The 11111-nt window shown below is 50.8% G+C and overlaps 1 protein-coding gene across 1 annotated transcript; it reads left to right on the top strand.

Moving 5' to 3' along the window:
• The first annotated feature begins 7675 nt into the window (after window positions 1-7675).
• Window positions 7676-10904, top strand: LOC119345095 (patellin-3-like). The gene is made up of 4 exons (XM_037615316.1): window positions 7676-9139; window positions 9827-9951; window positions 10053-10194; window positions 10283-10904. Exons 1-4 carry the CDS (start codon window positions 7838-7840, stop codon window positions 10544-10546), a joined length of 1833 nt encoding a protein of 610 aa, XP_037471213.1. The 5' UTR covers window positions 7676-7837; the 3' UTR covers window positions 10547-10904.
• Window positions 10905-11111: the final 207 nt, after the last annotated feature.

Here is an 11111-nt window from a genome sequence, read left to right as displayed (position 1 = left end):
GGCTAGCTCCTCCCCCATGGCTTGTCGTTTGGGCTCTGAGAATCGCCATAGGGTCTGTTTGACGGGTTTGTATCCCTTTAGTATGTTAAGGCTGTGTTTGGCCAATTCGCACGGGATGCCTGGCATGTCTAACGGGTGCCAGGCGAAGATGTCCCAATTCTCGCGTAAGAAGTCCCGCAGTGCAGCGTCCATGGTGGGGCCTAACTGTGTCTCAATGGAGGCTGTCTTCATAGGGTCTGTAGGGTGGACTTGGAATTTGACTATCTCATCTGCGGGCTTAAATGAGGTGGACTTGGGTCGTTTGTCGAGTATCACGTCGTCCCTGTCCATGGTGGCGCACAGCGTTGTTAATTCTTCCGTTGCTAGGGCTTTGGACAGTGCCTCCAAGGCTAGTGCTGCGGTTTTGTTTTCGGCGCGGAGTGCGACGTCCGGATCACTGGCTAGAGTGATGATTCCATTGGGTCCGGGCATTTTAAGCTTCATGTACCCGTAATGGGGTATAGCTTGAAAGCTTGCAAACGCGTCCCGCCCTAGAAGGGTGTGGTATCCGCTGCTGAAAGGGGCCACTTGGAACACGATCTCTTCGGACCTGTAATTCTCCAGAGTGCCGAATACCACATCGAGTGTGATTTTCCCCGCGCACCGTGCCTCTCGACTAGGGATAATTCCCCTGAAGGTTGTGCCGCTTTGCTCAACGCGGCCTTTATCAATTTCCATCTTCTTGAGTGTTTCTTCGTAGATCAGGTTTAATCCGCTTCCGCCATCCATGAGTACTTTAGTGAGCCGAAAGCCATCCACTATTGGACTAAGGACCAAAGCGGCAGGAGCCCGGACGGTCTGGAATTGAGGCTCGTCACTGGCATTGAAAGTTATAGCAGTGTCGTTCCACGGATTTACCTTTGCCACATGGCATATTTCGGCGGAGCTTCGATGGGCCCGCTTGCACCTATTGTTTGAGGCGAAAGTCTCGAAGACTGTTAGTACTGTATTGTGTTCCTTGGCGGGATACTGTTCGGCCTTATGGCTCTCGAGGAGGTCCTCGCCACTCTTAGCTACCTGCCGGAGTATCCAACATGCTCTTAGGCTATGGGTTGGTGTTGCGTTCGGCGTACTGTGAAGCTTGCATGGCCCATTAAGCCATCCTTCCAATACGGTTCCACGCCCTGGGGCAGGTTTTGGTTTCTTGGGAATTGAATTGGCCGACTTACGAGAGTTCGGCCGTTTAGTTCGGACCAAGGTACTGGTGAGGGTCGTACTATCCCAAAATTCTGTTTGGGTTTTCCAGGCGCTTTCCATCGCGCAGTACTTCTCTACTATGGTCGCTAAGTCCGCAAAGTGTGCTATGTCACGGCAGCTTGTAGCATTAAGGAGTCCTCTGTTGGTGCAATTTTTGCAGAAAAGTGAGACTACGTCCCCCTTGGGGCAGTCCTCGACCTTGTTAAGCGCAAGGAGGAAGCTGGCCCAGTAATGGTGTACCGTTTCCAGGGACTCTTGCCTGATGCGGGAGAGACGATTTAAGTCCAAGCGAGTGTTGTTGGCTGAATCCAGATTTTGATCCGATCTGATCCCGGGGGCGCGGAAGGTTCCGAGCCCGACAATCTGAGGTCCGGAGTATCATCCGATCTCTTCAGCCTGATGCCCGGCTCTAAGTCCGGAACTCGGGTCATGTCTCCCTTTGGGCAGGTGTTCGGTTTATTGAGTTCGGCGATCCAGACATAATTCATCCTCAAAGTTGAGGGACGACTCGTGTGTGGTTCCTCCACTACCGCTATCTCATGGGTGGCCGGCAGGGATTTAATGTCCCTCTGGTCGGGTTTAAGCCCAATCCGTTCATAGTCCGTGGCGACTCCCAAAGCGGCGATGCGGTCCAGGAGCTCATTAAGAGAGGAGAGCTCTACTGGATCCATCTGTTCGGCAAGTTCCACATTGATGCGAAGGTCATGTGTGATGACCTGAGAGGTCACCATCGGTGCGACAGCCAATGGTGCGGCCATAATGAAGCCGCCGAGTCGAAGGATCTGGCTGACAGCCAGCGTTCCTCCGGAGATGATGTCGTCCTTGACAACGAGACGAGCCATCAAGCCTTGCAGCAACGACACAGAGGAACTCTCAATGAAAGCACCAATATTGGTGTCAAAACCGGCGATCTCGGGTAGGGGGTCCCGATCTGTGCGTCTTAGGCTGATGGTAATAGGAAGCAAGGGACACAATGTTTACCCAGGTTCGGGCCCTCTCGATGGAGGTAAAACCCCACTTCCTACTTGATTAATATTGAAGATATGAGTAGTACAAGAGTAGATCTACCATGAGATCGTAGAGGCTAAACCCTAAGAGCTAGCCTATGATGGTATGATTGTAATTGTGATCGGCCTTCTAAGGACCATCCTCTCCAGTTTATATAGACACCGGAGAGGGCTAGGGTTTACATGGAGTCGGTTATAAGGAAGGAATTCTAATATCCGGATCGCCAAGCTTGTCTTCCACGCAAAGGAGAGTCCCATCCGGACACAGGCCGAAGTCTTGAGTCTTGTATCTTCATGCTTCGATAGTCCGGACAATGTATATAGTCCTGCTGTCCGGATACCCCCTAATCCAGGACTCCCTCACCACCCATGAAGGGTCCACGAAGAAGCAACCTTGTCTATCCCACCAGGCTGGTCGCCCACGAAGGACTTGCCTCACTAGGGTAGATCTTCACGAAGTAGGCGATCTCCTTGCCCTTACAAACTCCTTGGTTCAACTCCACAATCTTGTCGGAGGCTTCCAAGTGACACCTAGCCAATCTAGGAGACACCACTCTCCAAGAAGTAATAAATGGTGTGTTGTTGATGAACTCCTTGCTCTTGTGCTTCAAATGATAGTCTCCCCAACACTCGACTCTCTCACACAGGATTTGGATTTGGTGGAAAGAAGATTTGAGTGTAAAGCAACTTGGGGAAGGCTAGAGATCAAGATTCATAAGGTAGGAATGGAATATCTTGGCCTCAACACAAGTGTAGGTGGTTCTCTCTCAGAAAATGTATGTTGGAAGTGTAGGCACGTTCTGATGGCTCTCTCCACGAATGAAGAGTGGGTGGAGGTGTATATATAGCCTTCACACAAAATCTTACCGTTACACACAACTTGCCAATCTCAGTGGGACCGAATCGTCAAACTCGGTCGGACCGATTTAGCAAATAATGTGACCGTTAGGATTTCCGGTGGGACCGACATGCAACTCGTTAGGACCGATATGGTTAGGGTTAGGGCATAACGTAATTTCGGTGAGACCGACTACTCAAACTCGGTGAGACCGATTTTGGTAATTAGCTAACCAGAGAGTTGGTCAGGCAAACTCGGTGGGACCGATTTGCTCATCTCGCTTGGACCGAAATGTTACGAAGAGGAACAAAGACTTTGCATTGTAATCTCGATAGGACCGATTACACAAACTCGGTGAGACCGATTTTGGTAATAGATACATACAGAGAGATTACAATCCCATCTCGGTGAGACCGAATTGACTAGGGTTTGTGGCAGTGGCTATGACATCTGAACTCGGTGGCGCCGGATAGAAAGAATCGGTGGGGCCCTGTTGGACTTTTGGTTTAGGTCATATGTGGATGTGAGAATGTAGTTGAGGGCTTTGGAGCATATCACTAAGCACTTTGAGCAAGCAAGCCATTAAGCAACACCTCATCCCCTCTTGATAGTATTGGCTTTTCCTATAGACTCAATGTGATCTTGGATCATGAAAATAGAAAATGTAGAGTCTTGTGCTTTGAGCTTGAGCCAATCCTTTGTCCTTAGCATTCAAAGGCGTTCCACATCCTCTAGTCCATGCCACTTCATTGTTGAACTTATCTGAAACATACTAGGTAAAAGTGTTAGTCCAACAAGAGATATGTTGACATTAATTACCAAAACCACCCAGGGTGCACTTGTGCTTTCAGGTTTTGACACCGACATCTGCCACCAGGGGCGCTCCTTCCCGTGAAGTTGGAGCCAGCATCCCTTCCACGCTCTCCGCCATCGTGCAGCAGCGGCGTCCAAATTGGACGACGCCGCATCAAGGAAGAGCGGCTCTTCTCGCCGCCCTGGCATGCCGTGAAGGAAGAGCCGCGTGAAGGTGGAGCACCACTCGCTGCCTCCTCGCCGAGTCGTCAAGGAAAAGCGCCGCTCGCCATCGCCCCCTGCCAAGGCGCGCGGGTACATTTCACACTACCTCTATGGCGGCTCCTCCTCGTCATTGTCATCGCCCTAGAGCGCCATGAAAACATAGGAGTACGCCGACCAGGAGCAGCGCCGGCGGGACAGGCGCAACGTCGCGCACTGTCCCAGTCCGCGGAATCTGAAGTCCCGCTGACACACATCGCAACGGATCCAAACCTGGCGTATGCCTGGGCCCTAGACCGCTCCATGAAGACGTCGGAGACGGCCAAGCGCCGTCTCTGCCACCTCGACGGGGAGATGGCTATGTACAACGAGGAATGGTCCCTCGCCGAGATCCCCGTAGCCAGAGACGACGCCTTCAACAACCGCCGCCCTCTCCCCCAGCCAATGTCCTTGGTGGCGGCGACCGCACCGTGCATGGCATAGGACGAGGCGGAGAGGATCATCCACGAGCGTCAGACGGCCGCCGGAAAGGCCTGCCGCGACGTGACACGTCTTCAACGTATCTGTAATTTTTGATTGTTCCATGCTAATATAGTATCAATCTTGGATGTTTTATATGCCATTATATATTATTTTTTGGGACTAACCTATTAACTTAGTGCCAAGTGCCAGTTGTTGTTTTTTGCCTGTTTTTGGTTTTCCAGAAAATCAGTACCAAACAAAGTCCAATTGCCACGAAACTTTTTGATGACTTTTTCTGGATATAAGAGACCCTGGAAGGTTCGGGAGAGGGCCAGAAGATGGAGTGGGCCACGAGGCACCAGAGCGCGCCCTGGTACCTCGTCGGCCCCTCGTTCCCCCGTTTGACCTAATTCTAGCTCTATAAATTATCTAAAACCGGGAAACTAATAGGGAGCCCCCCGAAACACTTTTTCCGCCACCGCAAACTTCTGTTCTCTCAAGATCCCATTTTGGGGCCTTTTCCGGCACTTTGCTGCAGGGTAAATCAACCACAGAGGGGCTCCACGTCAACCTTCCTACCCTTCCGATGATGTGTGAGTATTTTACCACATACCTATGGGTCCATAACTAGTTGCTAGATGGCCTCTTCTCTCCTTTTGATCTTCAATACAATATTCTCATTAATGTTCTTGGAGATCTATTTGATGTAGTCCTTTTTGCGGCGTGTTTGTTGGGATACGATGAATTGTGAGTTTATGATCAGATTATCTATGATTATTATTTGAGTCTTCTCTGAACTCTTTTATGCATGATTCCTATCGCTTTGCATTTCTCTCCGATCTATTGCTTTGGTTTGGACAACCGGATTGATTTTTCTTGCAATGAGAGAGGTGCTTTGTAATGGGTTTGATCTTGCGGTGCTCAATTCTAGTGACAAAAGGAGACATGACACGTATTTGTATCGTTGTCATTAAGGATAAAATGACTGAGTTTATTCATACTGATTGAGTTTACTTTGTCTACATCATGTCATCTTGCTTAAGGCGTTACTCCATTCTTTATGAACTTAATACTCTAGATTCATGCTAGATAGCGGTCGATGTGTGGAGTAATAGTAGTAAATGCAGGCAGGAGTCGTCTGCTTATCTTGGACGTGATGTCTATATACATGATCATTGCCTTAGATATCATCATGATTATTTACTTTTCTATCAATTGGCCAACAATAACTTATTTACCCACCGTATGATATCCTCAAGAGAGAAACCTTTAGTGAAAACTATAGCCCCCGGGTATATCTAAATCATATATTAAAATCCAAAAATATATTGTTGCACTTTAATTTAATTTAATTTATTTCTTGTTTTTATCTATCTATCTATCAGTACGAGATTTGATCTTTGCAATTAACCGGCAAGGGATTGACAACCCATTGTTTGCGTTTGGTGCAAGTATTTGTTATTTTATGTGTAGGTACTGCTAAGGAGTTGTTGCGTGGTTCTCCTGCTGGATTGATAACCTTAATTCTTAACTAAAGGAAATATTTATCTCTACTGTAGTGCATCATCCTCTACTCTTGGGGCGAATCCCACCTTCTGCCGCCCCAAGCCCGATTCCGACGACTTCGACAGCAGGTCGGGCGACGATGACAGAGGAGGAGCAGTCAATTAGCCTGGTATCGGCTACGAGGTCACCGTGAAGTGTGTGATAGTTTAGGATTTTAGTTTTAGGTTTTAGTCCACCGGACGAAATATCGTCCTGTTTTATGTATAAATTATCCTACTTTCAATGAATTCTGTCGTGTTTATATCAAAATTCATCGTGTTTCCATGTATTTCGTCCGATTAGTTTGAATTATTGTGAAAATATGTGCGACTAGTGTTGTATGACTGCCTCCCGCATCCATGTCCGCGAACAGATGCGGAAGATTTTTTGCCGGTTGCCGTTGGAGATGCCCTTAGTCAGCCAACACACACGAGTCATAAGATAAAAGATTGAAATAATGTCTTCACCACGTTTTGTAAAAAGGGCATCAACGTATGCACGCAGCCACAATCCACAAATAAATCAGACTCGCAAACAGATCAGTCAACAAAACCACGACACAACTCACGCACCACAAGTGACTGGCTACCAAGCCACCCAAACCAGGTGAATAAACCGTGATTAATGACGTGCAATTAGATGGTGTTGCAGGACACACGCCATTTCTCTTTTGCTTCAAGATGGATCGAAGACGACAGAAAACGAGAGACCACGACTTGCTCTTTGCCCGGATGAAGATGAACCCATGACTGCCGAACAACCTTCTACACGGTTTCGTAGGAAGCGTGCCCGCTTTGGGTTTGCCGTCCGCTAAACGGCGAGCATGTGTATCCAGAAACGGGGCAGCACACATTTCGTGGCTCGTTTAAGGATAACAATGGAAGACTGTTTAAGCCAAACAGAAAGTTTAAGTATAGCATTGGACAGATATTCCCCGCGGTCGCTATCACCGGCCGCAAGTTTCAAAGCTGTACTAGCCCATATCTTCCAACGCACAGGTAATCCGATTGGTTAGGCGCGCTAATAACGACGGGCCGATTTAGCTGCTGCTCCGCATGCTTTCCAGAGCAGAGCAAGTGTTGTCATGTCACTCAGTCAGCCAGCCCGTGTGACATGACAGCGATCTCTACTAATTAGAGACGGCAATCTGACAGTGGATGCTTGCTTGGCGTACATGAACCGGGGCGGCTTAGCATAAAGTTTAGAGATTTCTAATAAAATTACAGACCCCAGTAGCATTTATTCCACTGGTTTCTTGCAGCGCCGTCAAAACAAAACCTCGGCGATGGCGTAGAAGAAAATGGCAGCTGTCCGTCCTCACTGTTCTTGACTTTCTTCCGAGAAGAAGGCAAAGAAAAGGAAGAGAGAGGGGGCGAAAGCAGCAGAGCAAAAAGGTTGGTGTCACGCGAAGCAATAATACTACACCTACGAAAACAACCTAGGCGCCTCCTGCGGGGAGTGGGGAGTGGGGAGTGGGTGGACCCAACGGCAGCGGTCTACTCTACCTAGGCGCCTCCTGCGCGAGGGCCCTGCTCGCTCTGCTGTGCTGGCTCTGCGTCGCGCATGCTTCCAGCAAAGCAAACACCAGCCAGCCCTCCCTCTCCCTACAAATCTCTCGCCTCCCTCCCTCCCTCTCCCCACAGATTCTTCTCTCTAGCGCACGCGCTCCTAGCTCCCACCGCCTGCACGCGCACACTTCCATCCCGTTCCAGCTGCAGCCGTGTCGGGTAGTATCATGGCCGAGGAGACCAAGCAGGAGGCCGCTGCGGCGGCGGCGGTGGCGGAGGTGGCCGTGACGGAGCCGGAGCCGGAGACCAAGGCGGAGGACAAGGCCGTCGAGGTGGAGAAGGTGGACGAGGCGGCGGCCGCGGCCAAGGAGGAGGAGGAGGAGGAGAAGAAGATGGAGGAGGCGGTGGCGGAGGCCGGCGCCGACGAGGCGGCGGTGATCGAGGGCAGCACCGCCTCCTTCAAGGAGGAGAGCAACCTCGTCGCCGACCTCGCCGACCCCGAGCAGAAGGCGCTCGCCCAGCTCAAGGAGCTTGTCGCCGCCGCGCTCGCCAGCGGGGAGTTCGACCTGCCCCCGCCCCCGCCCCCGCCCGCTCCGGCGGCCGAGGAGCCTGCCAAGACCGACGAGCCAGCCAAGAGCGATGTGGCGGCCGAGAGCAGCGAGCCCAAGGCCGAGGCCCCCGCACCGGAGGAGCCCAAGGCGGAGGCGCCGACCCAGGAGGAGCCCAAGGCCGAGGAGCCTGCCAAGGAGGAGTCCAAGGCGGAGGCGCCGGACCAGGAGGAGCCCAAGGCCGAGGCACCGGCGGCGGTGGCTGTCGTGGAGGAGCCCAAGGCGGAGGCACCGGCGGCGGTGGCTGCCGCGGAGGAGCCCAAGGCGGAGGTGACGGCCGAGGAGGCCAAGCCGGAGGAGAAAACCGTCGTGGTGGCCGAGGAGGAAGGCACCAAAACCGTGGAGGCCATCGAGGAGACCGCCGTCCCCGCCGCGTCGGAGCCGGAGGCAGCGCCCGCTGCCGAGCCGAAGGAGGAGCTGATCTGGGGCGTGCCGCTGGTGGGCGGCGACGAGCGCTCGGACACGGTGCTCCTCAAGTTCCTCCGCGCGCGCGAGTTCAAGGTCAAGGAGGCCATGGCGATGCTCAAGGCGGCCGTGCTGTGGCGCAAGAGCTTCGGCATCGACGCGCTCCTCGGCGCCGACCTCGGAGTGCCGGAGCTGGAGAACGTGGTGTTCTACCGCGGCGCCGACCGCGAGGGCCACCCCGTCTGCTACAACGTCTACAGCGAGTTCCAGGACAAGGACCTCTATGAGAAGGCCTTCGGCGACGACGAGAAGCGGGAGCGCTTCCTCAAGTGGCGCATCCAGCTCCTCGAGCGCGGCATCCGGGAGCAGCTCGACTTCTCGCCCAGCGGCATCTGCTCCATGGTGCAGGTCACCGACCTCAAGAACTCGCCACCCATGCTCGGCAAGCACCGCGCCGTCACTCGCCAGGCGCTCGCGCTGCTCCAGGACAACTACCCTGAGTTCATCGCCAAGAAGGTACTAAACTTCTTTCTTCCTTTTGTGGCATCGTGTCCTAACTTTTATTCCAAAATTCGGTAACATCAGCACAGGGATTATGCATTTATTTGCTTTATTAGGCAGCGATTTTTTGTGTTTGTAGTGGGTTCAACTGAATTCGTCTGATGTAGCTAGTGTAATGCTGTGATTTCGTCCTGTGGGAAATTTGACTGGTGTCATTCTTATAGCACCCGTAGCACAATAATCTAACTATATATGGTGGATTGGTGGTGCAAGTAGGATGACATAGTGGCACCATTTCACCTATAGTTTTCTTGTTTGAGTTATGTTCCTTGCTATTGAAAATGGTATTTGCTTATTACGAACTGGAGCGACTTCATTATATGATGAATTCATCTGATGAACATGACGTTGTAGTAGGTTCAACTGAATTCATCTGATGTATGTATGCTGGCATGACTACTATATCCTTAGGGGAAATTGATAAATGTCTTTGTTATAGCACTTGTAGCTCAGTAATCTAACTAGACAAGGTGGATTAGTGGTGCAAGTAAGCTGAGATGGTGGCATCATTTCATCCTCTCTTGTTTGAATTATGTCTTTTACTATTGAATATGGTATGTGCTTGTTATGAGACTGGAGTGAATTGGATATATGATGAATTGCGTGAACTGAATTAGGATCAATTTGTTCGACCATATGCAGGTGTTCATCAATGTGCCATGGTGGTATCTCGCGGCAAACAAGATGATGAGCCCGTTCCTCACACAGCGCACCAAGAGCAAATTCACGTTTTGCAGCCCAGCCAAGACCGCCGAGACCCTATTCAGGTTTGCACATGATAATCTCTGCAAGTCTTCTTTTCTCGTTTAACAGTCATACTTTCTTACCATGTTCTTACATGTTGTTTGCCTTCACTAATCTGATGCAGATACATCGCGCCGGAGCAGGTCCCTGTCCAATTTGGCGGCCTCTACAAAGAGGATGATACTGAATTCTCCACTTCTGATGGCGTGACCGAGCTCACTGTCAAACCTTCTTCCAAAGAAACTGTTGAGATTCCTGCTACTGAGGTTGGTTCCTGCTTCTGTCCTCAAATTTACACTACAATGCTAGAATAAACACTCAATAGTTCATTTTGTCAATGTGCTATCATTGTAGAACTCCACGGTCGTGTGGGAGCTCCGTGTGCTTGGATGGGAGGTGAGCTACGGCGTGGAGTTCACCCCGGACGCAGAGGGCGGCTACACTGTCATCGTGCAGAAGACGAGGAAGGTGCCCGCCAACGAGGAGCCAATCATGAAGGGTAGCTTCAAAGCGGGCGAGCCTGGCAAGGTCGTGCTCATCGTCAACAACCCGACATCGAAGAAGAAGAAGCTGCTGTGCCGATTCAAGGTGAAGAGCTCCACCGAAGCCTCCGCCTGAGGCTCCAGCTGATACAATCGCCAACCAGGTCCATACCACCACCATTTGAACATGTCGCATGATAGGAGATGGCCGTTTTGTGTCGGGTTCTTTAATTTGTTGGCTTGCTGTTTTTTGGGGGTCGGATTTGTATGTGTTTACTTGAAACCAAAGTGGGCTTGTTCTATGAATGAGATACCCCTAGCTGGGATCAGGAGGTGGGGAAATGTTGAGATAGTGATGGTTTGTTGACATCTTGGAGGGGCCGAAGAAGTGTTGCTGATCTGTAAAAAAAAACCTGTCTTGTACATGGTATCCATGGATTCTCTTTCGTCGGCATGTTGATTTTGTTTAGAAATTATTCATGTTTGGTTGGTCACCAACCCCATGTTGCTCTCCATGTTCCTCTGCTCCTTCCCTTTTGTCGCTGTTCTTGCCTGTTTGGTGCGTTGCATATGGCAATGATCTGTGAGGTCAGGGTCTCGGCCATTGTTTTGCTTGCCTATTTGCAGTAAAAAAAAGACACCATGTCTTGTTTGGGAGCATCCAGTTTTTGAGAAGAGAGATTCTTTGACATCCATTTGGA

This window comes from Triticum dicoccoides, chromosome 1B (assembly GCF_002162155.2).
Source record: "Triticum dicoccoides isolate Atlit2015 ecotype Zavitan chromosome 1B, WEW_v2.0, whole genome shotgun sequence".
Lineage (NCBI taxonomy): Eukaryota > Viridiplantae > Streptophyta > Magnoliopsida > Poales > Poaceae > Triticum > Triticum dicoccoides.
This window is presented reverse-complemented; position numbering and strand designations above follow the sequence as displayed.